This window comes from Vanessa cardui, chromosome 15 (assembly GCF_905220365.1).
Source record: "Vanessa cardui chromosome 15, ilVanCard2.1, whole genome shotgun sequence".
Lineage (NCBI taxonomy): Eukaryota > Metazoa > Arthropoda > Insecta > Lepidoptera > Nymphalidae > Vanessa > Vanessa cardui.
This window is the reverse complement of record NC_061137.1, coordinates 8212614-8232039: the sequence shown is the minus strand read 5'-3', so window position 1 is coordinate 8232039 and position 19426 is coordinate 8212614. Positions and strand designations below refer to the sequence as shown.

Genomic DNA, 19426 nt, shown 5'->3' with positions numbered 1-19426 from the left:
GTATGTTACTTATGAGATGATGTCAGACAAAGTTGTGTGGAAGTAGAAGACAAGCTGAGCCGACCTCAAATAATATTGGGTTAAGGGACTACGAAAGGATGAATGACGAGCTTAATTTAAAATATCATTTCATATAATAAACTTACTAGAAGACCAAATATCCTGTTTTATTAACATAATAATTAATAACATTAAATGCTTAAATATATATAAATATGAAATAAAACTCGTTACTGTATACATCTTGACCGCGTGGAATGGTGTCAAGAATGCTAGCAGCATTTCCCCGTTGAATCGCAATTCCGATCCTCTGGGCGAAAAACGAACCAGCCCTCCTGTCATCAGTGGAGGCAATGAGGCGAGGTGTTATACTTTTTGCACCACTACTCCAAGGGCAAGCGTTTCGACAGCAAAAGGAACAAAAAAGTAATTAGATATAATTAGATATAATACACGAATATTTAGTTCTATTTTTTGGTTCAGCTTTTTCCGCAGCGGCACCGGCTTTTAACATTGTTTCTCAGATATGAGATGGGGCCAACGTGTCAACGCATGTAGCGTCCCACACAAGGGCCCGACCTCGTTCCCAGGAAACCAATGTTTTCGGACAATCGGTCAATATTGTCCGAAAATATTTTTATTTTATCGTTAAAAATAGGCTAGAATAAAAATATGCCCTCATCAAATAGTGGTGCACCAAGGAGGTAAAGTGTATCTTTATGAAGAATTTTATGTGGTTTGTAGGTGCAATTTTATTAAATTTATCCACTGCCAAACTAATATTTTTGCTAGCAAAAATTTTAATTAAATCTTCAATAACGTCATCTAGTTTACCTCCTTAGTTCCATAATCTAGATACCAAACTTTTAATTTAGATTTCAAATTTGAAATGCATTTATGAATACCTAAGCTAAAAAGAGCAGGACCCAATGGATCTCCTTGCTGAACGCCTATCTTAATCGCCTAGTATCTTCACCAAAAAATAATTTCGAAGGTGAATTATAACATTGCCAAACGTAAGGGTCAATTTCAGGCAAATTAGAGAGGACTTTGTTAAGCAAGGTTCCTCTATCTAAGGAGTTAAAAGCATTCTTTAAATCCAATTTCAGAAGTACCTCGGCTTCATTTCCTTTTAGAAAAGTACGAGTAGTGTGTACTGCTGCTTCACAACCACCTCTGCTTTCAAAACCGAGTTGAATTGGTTGAAATTAGTTTTTAGGGTGAAGACTATGTGCCTACATGCTAATTTATATGCCAAGTGGTCCCGATTGTTATTGGACGGATACAAAAGACCAAATTGTCATAAATCAATTACCATGTAATTAATTGAAAACTAAATAAATTTTAAGGCGAGTATAAATTACCACGTAGGTAATTCTAAAATCTTTCAGCTTAGGTTTTGTTGTAGCTAGACGAAATAGTTACAACAGTGACGTTGTCTCATCACCATTAGGTATTATCACTATTTCACTTTCGTTTTAGAAGAAATCGAAATAATTATACCTATTGCCCTTTTGTATTCTTGTTACAGTTGAAAATATTTCGCGAATATCTGGGATTCAATTATTTTTTTTATAATTGAATCCCTCTTATGTTAATTGTTGTCCAATCGTATAATTGATCCTTGGGTCTACGTTAATCTATGTCATGTATCAAGTACAATCATTATAACTTGTACTTATTATATAGTTATTATGCAGTACCAAGTCTTCATTGGCCCTTGAACTAATATTTTACTTAAATTAACCGTTGTTTTCGATAAAAATGGAATCAAATAAGCAATAGTACTCATAATGCGACTCATTGGACGAATGATCGATCCGATCGAGTCATATATGAGTATATAACACAAATTACGTTTGTCTAGTGCCAATATACGAGTATAATAGGATGACATAACTGCAGGATGGAGTTATCAATTGAAATCAAAAATAGCGGATATATAGATACTCTGTTAAATCTAAAATAAAATCTCATTACTCTCTACTGTAACGACAAATTATTAAGCCCTTTAAACATCGGATTGATAATTGTCCTGTCTGATCAATTGTATCGCTAAGGAACATATCATTAATAATATTTATGAAATATAACGTGTTTATTTGTACAGCAATTGCGTGCAGGGCATGTTACTGTTTCTATTTCCAGACAAAATAAAACTATGTACCTACACCTAGCTTATATTTAAGTCGTATATTCCTATATAACAACGGAACAACAAAGGCAAAACACTACGATGTTTCAAGAAGCAAAAGCAGATTACCATGTCAAAAGAATTTACTGTCGCCCCTGTTTACACGTTTTTGCCACCCGCCATAAACGCCGAAAAACCTAAAGGAACTTTATTATCACGAAATCCACACGACACTCGAGCCTTCAAAGTACTTGTTACTGAAGCAAAAATGTTTCAGCGTTCCAAAATTTCTGACTTTACCTACTATATCTATTGCTTTCATGAAATAATTTGTGGAAGAAATGATCTGTACTTTGATTATTTAGTTCAGTTAAGTATCAAAAATATTGCACGACTTTCATTTTGATAAATGTTTTAAACCAGGACTTATCGTTCCAGTACCTACTTATTATATTTATTAATTAATTGCTGTGTCCAGCGGTTCATTTTCATCCCCATTAATATTGGCTTACACAATTATTATATAAAAATAAAATAAAAAATATGTATATACTTCATACAAAGGATATTAGGCAAGTTATTAAAAATTCTTTTTACAAAATTTCAGTTACAAATTAACTGAGCAACAAATGTAACAATTTGTAACGGTTTTTTTTTTGTAAATTGCGACTATTTAACGCAAGAGAATTTTTTAAAATAGATTTGATAAATTAATTCTTGAGAATCTTGAGATTGAAGTGTTACGTTATATAAGCTAGAATATTAGAATATATACTCATATAAGAGAGAAAAATTGGTACACTGAAGTATTTATCACATCGGTTGATATGAGGTAATGAAAAAAAAGCATGGTAAATATCCCGAAATTAATAACTTTAATAGTTGTTGATACCAAAACAACTACATATCACGTATTGAGGGATTTAATTAAAGAGGAAAATTGACAAATCAATAATTTCTTCCTAAATAAAGTTATCAAGTACTTATATTCTATTACTTACAGGTATTCTTAAGAAATATATATCTTTAAATAAAAACCTAAAACATAAATAATACGGAGACTTTAATTTCATTACTTTATTTAGTATTACTCGACTCTGTAGATTCGATAGTCTTTACAATCACATTGTTTATCTCGAGTAATACAGTCGCAATTCCAACGCTCCCACCAATATTGAAATATAAATAAATATCGTTCTTAAAAGGGTAGGGCGTTTACTTCGAGTGCTATAAAACAAAATGAGCTTTGTGAGCCAAGAGTGCTGTTTATAGAAAACCTACGAATACGAATGGAATATATCTACTGTGATAATAATATGCAGGAGAGATACGATATTATTTTTTATACTTATTTTGTGTATACAAGCTGAATAAATATATTTATATTTTTAAATATTCGTTGACGTTTTAATCGAATTATAGTAACGAATCCTGACAATTTATGCATTCACCATATTGGCAAAGATGGACAGAAGACATCAATGAGAAATGAAGATCATGGGAACAAATCTGGGATTAAACCCCTGAGTTTCATACTTGACTTTTGCGTTTAAGTGCTGAGTTATGGTAATCCTTCAGGCTTCAGGCCTGCCTACTACCTACCAATTGGTTGGCCAGCAATAAGTATCATCCTCATAGAATCAGTTTCTAAAGATCAGGATGAGAGAAGATTCGATTGTGGGTCTTGTACCGGATATTTGTTAATTATTTTTATCTATAATCTTATTTTCATACAGTGGAAGAAAACATTTTAAAGTATATTTACGTCCGGAAGTTAAGGCCACATTGAGTAAATATTCCTGTAATTGTGTTGTCTAAAAACGAGATAAATTTTTCAGGCAAGCTGTATCCCGCATACGAAATGAGGCGCGGGATTATTATTTGCGTAGCTGACATCCTAATTAACATGACTTTCGTTTTTTTCCTCTATCTGCATTTTAAATTAAGGACGCAATGAGATGGAGCTAAGCCAGATACTTTCGAACAAATTCACGTAAACAATAATTCGATTTGATAGCATCAAAAGTACTTTGGAAATTGAAACTGTTTCGCTTCTTAAATATTATTCCTTTTTCTATATCTAGGATGGATGAAGTATACTTTAAACTTTAAAAAAAAATGTACTAATTTTACAATTATCATAAACATACCTATTTACTTAATGATGATGATGTTAGGGTTGTGCAAACCTATCTAGGAACCAGCCCAAATATAAACTAACTATCCATTACCTATATGTCAAATATTTTAAATAAATTCTGTTATCGATAGGTACATTTTAAATTGATATTTGTATATTTTTCAACAAACCTAAAAAGTCCTGGAATAGTGTGTTTTCGTAATAATATTTTTGTATTCCTGTGATGATTTTAATTATTTTATTCTGATATAGAGATGGTAACAATGTTGTATCGTGGTTGGCTGGTTAAGAAAGCCGACTTTGATCAGCTGACTAATTGGATGACTGGACAGATTGTAAGGTGACAAGAAAAAAAAAGAAAAACAGAAGAGAGCGGTCGGTGGTCAGAATCCGGGTTTTTAACGGGTTTATCTTAAAAATTAAGGGTGATTGATTGTACAACTTGGAATTATGCCGATTGAACCTATTATGTTAAATAAATGTATCGAGCTGAGTTTGGATTTATAAAATACCTGTCTTTTAATTATAAAATAAAATCAAATATCAATTATTCAAGGATGTTTTTCATTGAAACCGAACGGAATACAACATCAAAAAATCATTATCTATTCTAACAAACCCTAAGATTAATTAAATTAAAAAAATAACACGAATGACAAACCTATACTTTACAGATCTTTATTTATTTATAATTGAACACAATTACCATCACTACATAACTTTAATCGGTTACAAAAATATTTCAATCCATAGATGGTTAATTAGTACGTACGTACGTAAGAACAGTAAATACCACGACCGATACAAACAGACTCGAACCTATTCGACCGACAGTCAACCGAACATTCAACCCGTCACTAAGCGTTCTGCCGTATATATGTGATTCCACTCGGTCCTGTTTGAGAAGAGGGTAGTTCTTGTAAGACTATATAATATTTTAAATTAAATATCTATAAAATTAATTAATAACTATCAGCTATCATAAGCTTAATAAAATTTGTGTACATAATGATTAATTTACGTATTATAAACAACGTTTTTATTTCAAGTTAAAAGAAAAACAAGCGATAGTTTGAGACAAATTCACAAGTTTAGAACAATTAAACCGGTTTTTGACATTAAACGGACGAGCCAGACGAAGTTTTAGTTGGAAAAGTCTTAAACTCGGAGCCGGACACTTAGTCTTATAATTCAGGTGAAGGAAGCATTTGGAACTTCACTCTTGCATATATTTTAGCAAACATAGTAAACTTTAACTGACCAACAGTTTACTGATTGTTGTCCATGTGAGTTGGGTGAGCTTGTATATGTAACGAAATGTTGAAAACTTGTTTGAAATAGAACAGATTGTATAAGATTCGATTTAAATATGAATATTTTCCAAAGAAATTTATTATATACTAAGCGACGTGGTATCACTTATCTCTTAACTTATATAGTTAAGCTTAAAATCCTATTTGTTTATTATATAGGAACATTACTTCAATCGAAATTTTATCGAATAAATAAGAAGCTTATTCATCAATAAGCTTATTATATATTTGTAATATACAAGTAGGCTTTCAAGCTTTTTATATTCGTTTTTAGACCTACTCAGTCAGTTCGATTTGAAAGTACATTCAACACTTAAATAATTAACAAATTATCAGCAATAATTTATAATTTTACCTATAATTACCAAAATGATGATTAAGTTTCCATTAAAAACAGCATAAATTTAAAGTACAATAATTAATTCTCTTATATTCGAAAAATTACTTCGTCGCTTAATGACGGTTTTCTACGCGTCACTATGAATCAGATATTGAATTTATAAGTACCTATAGGATAATGAAGGACGAAACGTAAGTAAGTTTTCTTTTCCATAGAGTGTTTAAAATCAAATCAAAATCAAAATAAACTTTATTCAAGTGGGCTTTTCCAAGCACTTTTCTTCATTTAACAATTAAATAAAGCTACCAACGGTTCGGAAAGTAGATTCTACCGAGAAGTACCGGCAAGAAAGTCAGTAGTTACTCTTTTTCAACATTTAAAATTCATAGTTCATGTTAGTTGATACAATTATTTAATATTTCCTAGCTGGAAATCAACAGGTATTAATTCCACGCCTTTTTATCATCTTCTACATCTATTTTTGAAGACATGTTTAAACAAACATAATTGAAATTGGCAAATTATTTAGTTTTCAATTTCCAATTAATCAGCACTGTTTGTCATTATATTTTAAACCTTACATAATGAAATCAGGTCCCAAACTTATGGGGGGAATGAGGTCACCGAACTATCTACATTGTTAACATACTATAAATATTTGACCAAACTTTACCTCTGGATTTGTGGCCAAGTTGCTGGCTATAATCAAATATTCTATTCATTGCCTATAAACTGGAGATAGTATTTGAAACTAGAATAATATTTTCCTTAAAATTTCCTTTTCCAATTTAAGTGGTTTATAATATTGTACAGAAATTTCAAGATATTTATAACAATTGTGTAATAAAATGATTAGTTAATTTTAAATGGTAAGTAAGACTGTAATTAAATATAATATAACGCGTATATTATATAAAATTGAATGTATTCTATATGATGCAATATTACTGTTAAAAAAATTCTTTGAGCCTGAGATTTGTATTCAACACTCAGTTTTTTATTCAAGTTAGATCAATTAAATTGATAATTTCAAGTATTCAAGTTATACTAATAGTTCCCAGATAGATAATTAAAAAAAAAACAGGTAACGAGTTATTAAATTGTTAATATTATATCTCAAAATAAAATAATTTACTTTCAAGGTACTTAGCGTAATACAGCTTACGTAGAGAATAAATTTTAAGAATTGGAGCTAGAATCACGGAGGTAGCTATAAAATTTTATATAGGAATTCACATACATTGTGGGTAAAAGAGGCCACTAAGAATAATCTATGTGTCATGAAAAGCGAACTTTTCTTTCATTACTTTTCGTAGACTGCGGCAAAATGGGGCAATTTAAGTCCCGGATATTTCAAATTTTTATTTTCATCGTAAAAAATACTCAGGGAAATTCGGCAATCGCATTATGAATTTTAAAATTTCCCTAATTTTATTTTTGTTTGTTGAACATTTTGTCCTTTATGTAATTGTGTAATTACATTTATATTTACTATTTTGTTCTGGGAAATAATTATAGCTGAATCTATGAATGATAATTGTATTTACATAAGTAAGGGTATTTAATCAAACAAATGTCAGGACTGTTACATAAGCTTGTTTTTCATTTGTGTGACATTATAACTCAGATTGTGAATATTTTTATTGCGGTGTTGTAAAACATGTTTTGTTTTTCCTAGCTGCTATTTGCTTAACTTTCAATCCTCCGCTTTATATCGGAATGAGGATCTTGCATTATGATTTACTTTGCCTTTTTATATGCTTAATCCTTAAACTACGAAATTTGCTTCCATCGTACCTCTATGAGATGGCCCAGTGGTTAGAACGCGTGCATCTTTACGGATGATTGCGGGTTCAAACCCAAGCAAGCACCACTGAATAATCATGTGCTTCATTTGTGTTTTTAATTAATCTCGTGCTCGGCGATGATAGAAAACATCGTGAGGAAACCCACATGTGTCTAATTTCATAGAAATTCTGCCACATGTATATTCCACCAACCTGCATTGGAACGGCATGATGGAATATGTTACGAACCATCTCCTCCAAAGAAAGTGAGAAGAGGTCTTAGACCAGCAGTGGGAAATTTTCAGGCTGCGACTACGAATTTGAATATGCTTCTTTTCATTTAGTTTGTATTAATATAATAATATAACAATTTTCCTGATTCACTTCAATGACAAAATCATAATCATTTAACGTTTTATGTATCGAACAATTATCCTAAAAAATATGAAGAATAAAGGAACACTAATACCTTAATAATATTCAAATTAATCTGCATGTCCTTTCCAGGCCGAGTTTATATAGGCCGGTATCGCATCTCCTTTGTGTTCGACACACATTTACTACACTCTCATAGTCTGATTAGACGGATAGAGAGAGCATGTGCAGAACTAATGGCTTTGTGTGCGTCTCCGCGGAATGGGAGCGAAAAAAATTGGCATTTACTAAGAGATTTTCTTGACATAAAGAAACAATAGTTTGATGTGCTCTTTCTGTAGAATGATACTAGAAATCATCGAAATCCGTCTGATTGGCGTATGAAAAGTCAAATGGTCTTTGATGAGAAACGAAAACGAAATTATCGAAAAGTTCAAATGTTATGAACAATATTTCATCTGTCCTTTTGACCGATTTTGACTATGGCCATTCTCAAGAGGATCCAGCCATCTGCGCGTGACATACATTACTACACAAAACAGTTACACTATGTATTCATTCTCATATGGGATATCAAATCTGGCACGATTGAAAGGAGTACAGTCGCAAGATCAACGTGTACTCATGCTTTGACGATATATTTTTTAAATGGTTTGAACCGGAATTGATCATAGAATTTCTATTAGCCATGTAACCAAAAAGTTTTTTTATTTTTAGTTATTTATACAAGTATATCCATTTTCAAAACATTTTTGATGCAATCTATAATCATTATGTAATTACGTATTAACGCATAAATTAAATCATTACGTACTAATTTAAGTTATGCGTTAATACGTCATCTACGTAGATTATATAGAATGTATTAAGTTTATGACAGTAACGATAAATACGTCAGTGAAAATATTTGAATACGTTAAAGGGATTTCGATTACGTCACGATCAATTTAACTTCGAACGCAATAAAATATCCATTAATTTCGAAGATGGCCATTTTCCATTTCACTGAGCAACGTTCTGACTTTTGGGGTGATTCTATGCGTATTTTTGCGTAATCGTTGTATATATAAGGATGTAAAAAAATCTTGAATAAGTTCTTGAGAAATTTAAACTAAGTAAAAGTGCGATTTTTAGGCCAAATTTTGTGGCTTAAATTTATTGTCTTAATGAGCACATCACAGTATTAAGATAACCTTGGTATACTTGTTACACTATCTATATCTTACTTGGCATCAAGGTTATTTTAATACTGTTATTAAGTATCTTTTAATAATATTCACTGCTTAATTTTATGAATCCTTACCTTGTCAAGTTACTGGTAAATGAGGGTGTAAATAATAACACGTAATTATTTACTTGAATCATACTTATATTTTAACATTCTATTTCTTTAAAATATTCAATTGAATTTTTTGAAGAAATATTTCATTGACATATTATTTTAGTTATTTACACATGTAGACATAAATCACAGAGTGTAGCATAATTTAATTTCGCTAAGTAAAGCAATATAGAATTTGTTGATAAGACATAATAAACAAATGAAATATAGCCGGAAACACTCAAGATGAGTACTTTTGCAGAAAACTAATATCAGTGTTTGCCAAGCAGTTCGCTTTCCGTGAATTAGGGTGACAACAATGGGAGCTTCTGTTGAAATGGAAATGTACATTTCAAATAATTATAAGTTATTAAATTTGTCGCGAGAATTCTATATATAGTTAAAAGTTTTCGATTATGATATCATACAACGAATACTTTTGTTTACCAACACTTTTGTGCATTTATTAAATTTCTTTAATAAAAATAAAGAATGCTATTGAATTTGGTTTTAATTACCGAAAAATATTAATTATGTTTACATAGAAATATGAACGTTTGTAGAAAAAGATATGATAATAGTATGATATCGGATTATTTATTTTTGATCTAATATTAATCTTTATTACGGTAAAATATTCCATCAATGTGAATACGTGACAACGTAGGAGGGATTAATTTTTTAATATATCTAGTCTAAGGACGTAATACGTCTTCGCAAGAGTCACACAATGGCGTCTCTTATCGAAACGTCGCAACGTTATTAAATAAACAGGCACCAACCCTTGCCTGTATTACTATCTCAGGATTACAGCACTCTCTTCGGTAAATTATTGAAATCTGTGTTTGTGTGCCGTTTCGTATACCTAGAAGCGTTTCGAATAGTGCTTTCATCGATCACATTGAATCGACATTAGAGGTATGGCTTGATTGGAATGCGAGTCTCCTTTGCTAAACGTAACAATAAAAAAAACATTATTCAAATTACGTTTTTTTAACTACGAGTTAAAGCTTTTTTATGTGTGTATTTGAATAAAATGACTTCTTACTTCAGTTGGATAAATATGCTTATCATATAGCAACATTACTTTTAGATATTGTATTGTTGCATTGTTTTGTGTACTGAAGTATAAAATAATGATTGTATTCTCTCTTCAAAAGTACAATGAGATTTATAAGCAATATTATGCAAGGTATTCGTTGTTCAAAGCGAAGTGAGAGTTGGAATGAAGTTTTTCTATGGAAAAGAATGTTCTTTTCTTTCAGTGTTACGTTTAATGCTTTTATAGAACTGATACTACAAAGATATTTTGCTCAGTTATAAAATAAGGAAGAGTTTTTAAAGTGGATTCAAAACGTTTTAATCTTGGTTTATTTAAACTGAAGCTAGCATTGAACTATAGGCACGGCTCAATAGTGGCAAATGAGGCGCGCTCGCCTGCAGTCTTAAGGAAATTTCTTTAAAGAAGCTTTAATTCATCGTCTTTAGAAAATGCACGCGGATTTACTTTTAATGAGTTTCGAGGGTTCAACTTTGGGTTTACTTTGTAAATGAATGCTGAAGTTAGTTTTCGACGGGTTGGCCCTAAAATTATTGCCTCTATTAAAATATAAATAGTTGCTGAAAACGGAGAATCGTTGTTGAAATGTTCTTAAGTATTTGGGGCTAATTCGGAGCGGTATATGTTGTACTCGAAGGAATTTAAGATAAGAACATAAATCTATTTGAGATCGCTTCATTGATTTTCGGTTCCTGAAAGTTTAGAACAGGGTGAAGTTTGTACGAAATTTAAAAACCTTTCTAATTAGGTAGAGCAAATTAATCCGATTTTATCCGAGACAAAACATATAATGAAGACTGTAGATGTTTCGTAACTTACCAGTAATTTATTTATTGTCCCTAGGCGCTGAATTGTACTACACTTGAAAATTTCATTAAACTTAGGGGAAATTTTAAATACAATTTTTGCCTAATTCGGTGTTACCCTAACATATTATAAATGTTTTAAGTGAGTTTAATTTTTCTATAAGCAACTTTTTCAAACCAAATAATTGAATTCAGAAATGTAGTTATAACTTTAGTTCCTTGGATTTAATCCTACGATTACTTTTAATTAATGACTAGTTATTTATTATAATATAGTATATAACTAGTCGTTGATTTTTTGTGACACTTTGTTGTGTTATTAAACACTCCTTTTTTTAAATACAAGAATAAGTTTTACCTATTATTTAACTGTAGGTATCACTTTATTCTTAACTTTATAATTGATGACTATTGACTCGTTGTTTTTTGATTCATAGATACATTACTGTTTTGCTTGATAATATATTACTCTTTTGAGGCGTTTTTCATTGTGTATCTACTTAAGACATTTCTGTGCCTATGTTTTTAGTCATTCGCAGTGATTGTAATTCTCAACGTCACCGCCACGACTATCAATATCATACACTCTGAAGAACATGTTGTTTTTAAAATCTATAATATGCGCTATACGTTACGATAAGGGTATTTTTTTTTAAGTTAGTTCAGACAATTTAGATTGACAGGAGTCATCACGTTTGACGTGTGAGAACGTAGGAGCAGAATTTGCTCATAAATCTTCATTTAGGGCCGGTTCACATGTCTCTGAAAATTACATTCGCAATTGATAAACAACAAAATTGTTTAATTAAATTTCATAATAAAAAAAATATGTATTTTTTCAAAACGATTTTCATTTGGGTTTCATGTATAAATAATATTCGTTTTGAGATGAAATTAAAGTATTTTTAACTATTAGTGATGTATTAAATTTAAAAAGTTTAACCTACCCAAAAAAGTTCGTTTTAATATAAGTTAAGTCAATACAAGCACATAATATTATTGCGAAGTAGAGATAATCACACCAGTGGCATTATTTGTATTTCAGGTTTTATACGTGAGTAGGCAACATTGTACATACAACACTTGATTAATCTTAAGCTTAAGAAAGAGATGACTACGAATGTATCTTGAATGAAGATCACCGGTTCGAACACCGGCAAGCACTAGTTTTTCATATACTAAATTCGTGTCATTTCTTTTCTACTATTAAAGGTAAACATCCTGTATGTATCGGATAATAATCTGCCACACGAATTTCCACTAAATCAGCGAGTCGTAGTGAGTTTTCTTCTCTAAAATCGGCCTGTAGCACAATATCATACTGTTTCTGTACTTTACTAATAAAACAGCTACAATAACATTAGAGATAATACGTAACTTTATTAAGATATAAACTATCCCCATGTAACACAAAGTTCGGCAACTAGGGTTAAGTGTTGACATTTACGTCAATTGAGTCGACGTCGTGATGGATGAAATGCTTGTAATGGGGGTTGAGTTCAACCTTTTAAATTGCCAATATAACAGCCGAATTTTATACGTGTCCTTAAAAATATATCTCCCCGGTATTATATAAACGTTTTCCATTTTCAAAATTATAATATTATGTAATTCAAAAATGGAACGAGATCGCGTTTAGTTTTAAAATATTTGATTGGTAAAAAATTTGAATGAGATATATTTTTTATGATTTAAAATATAAATTTTATTTGTTTTCGTTAAAAGAATATCACGGGTAAGATCCAGTTTATATAAAAAATAAAACGAAATATGAAATGAAAAAGAGAACATTTCTATTTTGTCTACGTGTGACAGAATATACTGACGCAGTATAGGGAAAGCAATGCTGTCCTATCGAGGTAGCATACAAGCAATAGAAGTAATTCTTATTCCTCCGACGTCCCTAACCTAACGTCGGCAAGCTAATATTGGTAGTGAACGTTGACTCTCTCCCCTCAAACACCTCCCCCTATATGGGTGTCTGGTACTAACTGCACTCTCCTCGTTTGTCCCGAGATGATTCTTTTAAAGAAATAGGAAAAACTTTTTAAACCACGGATGAGAGCGGTCTACAGTAACGCGAGAGTATTTTTTCTTTTAGAAAAAGTTCGTAACGAACAGTTCCCCATTAGTGGCCGCCCAACCGTGTGCGTTACGAGGAAAAAGTTACCGACTAATGTTAAAGTTTCTCAAAAGCTTCACATACAATTTCAGCGAGAGCGTCACAAGCTATAATGGTATGGAAGATTGCTTCGCATCCGACATTAAAATAATATAACAAGTAGCGTTTGTCGTTTGTCTTTCGCTTAAAGCATGACATACTCGTTATATATCGTTTATTTGAAATAATGAATTGTATATCTGTAACGCAAACAATTAAAATAATTTATTTCTATGTTGACTAAGCAAAGTATACATTTTATTAGTTTAGCACCGAAAATTATGGTGGATCGAATATTATTATTACGTTTAATAGATAAATACCAAGTCTGTCTCCATATAGTGTTAATGAAAAAAGAAACTTACAAGCGAAGATAATCCTACTTACTCGTATTTTGGACTTGGAATTTGATTGCGATGAAACTAACTCCATCAGCAACTTGGAAGATGTCCCTAACGGCCTTTATTTATCTCTAAGCTTTATTACTTGAACATACGAGAAAAAGAACATCTTTATGACGTTATATTTAATTTCTCACACGTACGAGAGTGAGATATGAGAAATAAGGATTTTCATTTGAAACCTTGATGAAATGATCTTGTCTTATTATGTTTCGTTCGTTTGTTATTGGTAGTTATTATCGCAGATTCTTATTGACTATACTGACATTTTGAAGTAATATTATTAAAAAAAAATAGTTTTGTACAATCTACTTATATAACTTTACAGTCGATTTATTAGATGATACGTACAAAAAAAATGATTTACATATTTTGATATGAATAAAACAAAAAAAAGATATGTTTTAAGAAGCGTGCTTGAAAGTATTATTCGTTTTACTGCACACGAGACATAACAGTTTAAGTGAAAATAAACGGAACAAAATGAATGATGATAAAATAGGTGGTCTTATCGAGAAAGAGCGATCTCGTCCAGGCAACCTTGGGGTTGAGGAAATAGTCTTGTGACTGCATAAGTACAAAAGATTTGAATAATATACATATATATCTAATATATATGTATATTGAAGTTACCTTCAAACCTTCTCTTCTAAAGGAGAGTTTTCATAGTGGACAATTTACAGGCTGTTAATTGGTTACTTTTGCTTTTTAAAGTGCAAAGATGACATTTCCAAACTATAATTTATTATTACTAGGTACTCATAATGATACATACACAAAGACAAACCTAACGCGTTTTACTAGTAATAGAAATAATAAGTAAAGTAATAAAATCGAGATAGACCATCAAAGCAATATCTTAAATACTGGTAATCGTGATCGGAAACGATTACAAAATAAAACTTAATATCCTGAGATCGATCGATTAAATACGAAGGTTATATAAATCCATGTTGAGTAAATCGAAATTGCTCTTGCCTGTTGTAATTGCTTTCCTTTAACCGATCCAATTATTTTTCTCAACCATGAAAAGATTTACCTCAATACGGGCAAAGTTTCCATTTTCATCGGCAAGCTATTTATTTATTTATTTATTTATTTATTTATTTATTTAGGGACAACCAACAGAAGTTACAACATTAGTAATTGCATAAAAGATGTTCTTAGACTAAGAATTAGTTGCACTTCCAATTACAGGTTATCACAGCATGCGTGAATAATTGAGATACAAAAAAAAAAAAGTAAATATGATTAAATTACAAGAGACATCAAAATTATTAATTAAATATAAAATAATAATATGTACCTACTTCAATGTTAATTTTATAATAATTCAAATTTAAATAGTTGCATATCATACATAGTCAATTGCATAAACATTAATTTATTCTAACTTAATTTAACTTAATTTAATTTAATTTGAGGTATGTCAAGCAATAGTGAATAAATGTGTCTTTAATTTGTTTTTAAATGCCCCTAGGTTGTCGTGAAATAGATCTAAGCCATTTATTTCTTTGGATAAATTATTGTAAAGTATGCTCACTCTTGGTATTGGAGAATTTTTTCCAGCTCTTGTTTTGTGTCGGAGTATTTGGAACAAGTTACAACCAAAGCGAGGGATTCTGCTCGGTACCGTGAAACAAAATTTGTTCAATATTTCTGGACAGTCGATATTATTGTTGAAAAGTTTGTGCAAAAAACACATGTTTAGATAGGATCTTCTGTTTTCAAGCGTTTGCATGTTAAAGTACTTAAGCCTTTCGCTGTAGGTATTAAAAGAGTTATTTTTGGTTTTGTACGCCAAATGCCTTACAAATCTTTTTTGTATCTTTTCGATTCTTGTTTTTTGTGTTATATTGGTTGGACACCAAACTATGGAGCAATATTCTAACTTGCTGCGAACATAGCAGTCATAAAGTCTGATTACTGTACTCGTCTTTCGAAATTCTTTGCTACAGCGTATAATAAAACCAAGACTCTTATTGGCTGATTCGACTATTTTATCGACGTGTTTATTAAAATTTAATTTCGTATCTATTGTGACACCCAAGTCTTCAATGTTCTGAACCTCCTGCAGTTCTATACCTTGTATGTAGTATTTTGAACTTATTGGTCTTAATTTGCGTGTAATTTTAATGTGTTTGCATTTATCTATATTTAAAAACATTTTGTTTGTCTTGCACCATGTATCCAAAGCATTTAAGTCATGTTGCAGAAGCAAAACATCGTTTTGCTCTTTTATGACACGTGTTAGCTTGAGATCGTCGGCGAAAAGGTAGCAGCGTGAATATTTTAATACTGTAGTAATATCATTAATAAATATATTAAAGAAGAGAGGTCCGAGATTAGATCCCTGTGGAATACCAGAGTATGCCATGACGAAGTCAGATTGGTAGCCGTTTACAACAACCCTAGAATTTCTAGCTTTGAGATAAGTTGTGCACCACATCAAAAGAGCGTCGGAGATTCCCAGTAGTTTTAATTTTTTTATCAATAGGTTGTGGTTCACTTTATCGAAGGCCTTTGAAAAATCCGTATATATAATGTCATTCTGGTGGCCCCTGTCCAGGTTTTCAGAAATATCTGTCACATACATCATGAGATTTGTATTTGTAGATCGTTTAGTAATAAATCCATGTTGCTTGTCACTTAGGTAATCTTTAGCGTAGTTGTAAATTATAGGATAAACCAGAGATTCAAATACCTTAGACAGAGTACACAAAATTGAAATAGGTCTGTAGTTTTTAATTTGTTCGAGTTTCCCTGATTTATATATTGGCACAATTCTTGCTTCCTTCCACCTTGTAGGAAATTCCCCAGACGATAAGGATTTGTTATAAATTAACATTAGTGGAAATGATAAAGTGGATGCACAATTCAAGAGAAAAAGAGGTGGAATATTGTCTGGCCCCGCAGCTTTGTTAACATCGAGTCTTTTTAGCTTTTTATAAATCTCAGTTTGTGTTAGCTTAAACGTACGTATTCCATTTTGGTTCATTTTATAAGGACAAGGATCAATACCAGTTAACGAGTCTCTCTCGTATACTGAGGAGAAATTGTATGCAAAATAATTGCAAATAGATTGGGGGTCATTAGATTTTTCGTCGCCGAGAAACATAGTTGAGGGATAAGGATTCTTGCGCTGGCGAAAATTTTTTAAATGAGTCCAAAAGTATCTAGGATTTTTCGAAAACCATTTAGGAGAGTCTCGTTTACTGTTTATTTTTTGGGATACGAATTTTACTATATTTTTTTGTAATATGGCGTAAAAACGATTCAGCATGTCGTTAACATTATTATAGGTAGAAAATTCAACAAGCCATGATATTTTGTCAAGTTCATTAATAATTTTGTTATAGTCGGCCTTATAGAAGTTAAATTTATTTACATTTTTATTAATATTTTTTGTTTTTTTAGGTAATTGAATATTAATATCTAGTGGTGGGTGTAAAACATCTATTGTCTTTTTTAAAGGATTGTAACTATTCGAGACTGTAACGTCTTGACTACATAGTACTAAATCTAGAATTTTATTTTTGGAATTATATATTAGGTTATATTGGTTTAAATTGTTCAATGACATAAAATCAATTAAGGAGCTCTTGATATGACAATTGTTATAGTTGTCGGGTATAGCAAAAGAATCTTCTTTAGAAACATTCCAATAAACATCGCTTAGGTTAAAATCCCCAACAATAAGTGTGCATTCACGACTGTGACAGTAATCCTGCAAAACTTTGTTTGTATTTTTTGTGAAAGCGTCCAGCAACTCACGTTTAATAGGTGGTGGTAAATATACTGCACAGATATTAATAATTACTGGCTTTAAATCTACGGTTAACCAAATATCTTCACAGTCACTTTCCCATTCAAGTATCCTTTGTGACGTGAACATCTTAGATATAGCTATTAAGACACCTCCACCTGTCTTTTTATGTTTGCTTAGGGCAGAGCTTTCGCGGTCACGTCTGTATACGATGTAATTGTCATCAAAGAGTTCCCCCGTGAATAGACTGCTATTTAACCATGTTTCAGTAAATATTATAATATCATAATTTATCGCTAGTATTTCTTGACGTACCTCATTAATACTTAACCTTAAACCTCTAACATTTTGGTAATAAATTGAAATAGAATCGAATTTTAATAGATAAATTATTATAAACATGTCTTTAATACAGTGTGTTGCATATACAAAAGGGCACTTAAATCAATGTGGACAGTGTTTCAATGTTCCTTATGAATTTGTATTCGGATGTTTCAGTTTTCCGCATGTAGATATTGCCTCCTCTGACCCAAACAAATCGGTACTTTAATTCTTTGGCTTTTAACCGTGCTGCTGCATGGAGAGATTTCTGCGTCGGAGAGAGATGCTCAACCACGTAGATTGGCTTCGGATCGTCTCGTATTCCAATATGGTTGGTATTCATTTTTTCGGAGTTGTTCTTCGCTTTTTTGTTGAAGTTAATAGATGCTGCTAGGAACTCATCCCGGATTCTTGGACTGCTAAACTTAATTAAAATAGAACGTGGCCTCGGACTGTTATTCTGAAGCTTTGCGACTCTCGTGCAGTAGTGTATATTGGACTCATTCAATTTATAGTTTGTGGTTATTGCTATTTGCTTTACAAGAGTCATCAGGTTTTCATTCTTGTGCTCAGGTACGCAGTGGATTTCTACATTCATCGAGCGTGAATGTTGTTCTATCTTTACCAGACGTGCTCCTAATTCATTCACCGATGTTTGTAAATTCTTGCACTCAGTCTCCAATGTCTGAATAACCTTTTCCTTCGCTGATATTTCCTTCTTTAAGTCTTCGTATTGTTGTTCTATGAAGTTCATCGAGTCTGTAACTTGCACCAATTGATCTAGCACTTCTTTAGTTTTAATGTTCAGTTGAGACATTACATTCGTTTTAAAGTTTTCTAAAGTATTGACTAGTTCTTCCCTAATAGCTCTGCGAACATCAGCAAGTGTCAGGGAGTGTGATTCGCCATCATTTGAATCATGTGTTTCCTGTTTTCGTCTAAGGGTGATATTATTTTGAAGTTCTTGATTATTATCTGGGAAAGATCTCACGGGTGTGCTGGTGTTATCAGTTCCAGGACGAGGTCTATTACATGATGGGCAGAGCCATGTAGATTTGAAATCTTCAGATAAATTTTTATACAGTGTAGTAGTAATAACCGTTACGCAGGTATAGTGGTACCTTTTCTTACACAGTTGGCATTTTAAGATTTCATTTGAATTTGTTAGACGGTTACAACACTCGAACTTATTTTTATTGAGTGCATTTTTTGCTTGATCGGCCATAGTTTATTTTTATAGTTGTACCGAAAAGAAAAAAAAAAAAAAGAAAAACAAAAAAACAAAAACTTTATATGCACGGGTTTGATGAGGCGCGATCCGTGATCTATTACATGTGAATTCTATGCTTCATACCAAGACGCCAGCGTTCGCTGATTATGTTATGTCAAATAGTTACTCATATATTGGCTGTTATGCGAATTGATAAGAATGCCTTTTGTTTGTTGCTTTGCAATGATTTTGTTTTATTTTTACACTACCGGCACTTAAACACTAGTAAGG

The 19426-nt window shown here is 31.5% G+C and overlaps 1 protein-coding gene across 1 annotated transcript; it reads right to left on the bottom strand.

The window, feature by feature from the left end:
* Positions 1-18043: 18043 nt before the first annotated feature.
* LOC124535895 lies at positions 18044-19150 on the bottom strand. The gene has a single exon (XM_047112295.1). The coding sequence runs from the start codon at positions 19148-19150 to the stop codon at positions 18044-18046; it is 1107 nt and encodes a 368-aa protein (XP_046968251.1).
* Positions 19151-19426: the final 276 nt, after the last annotated feature.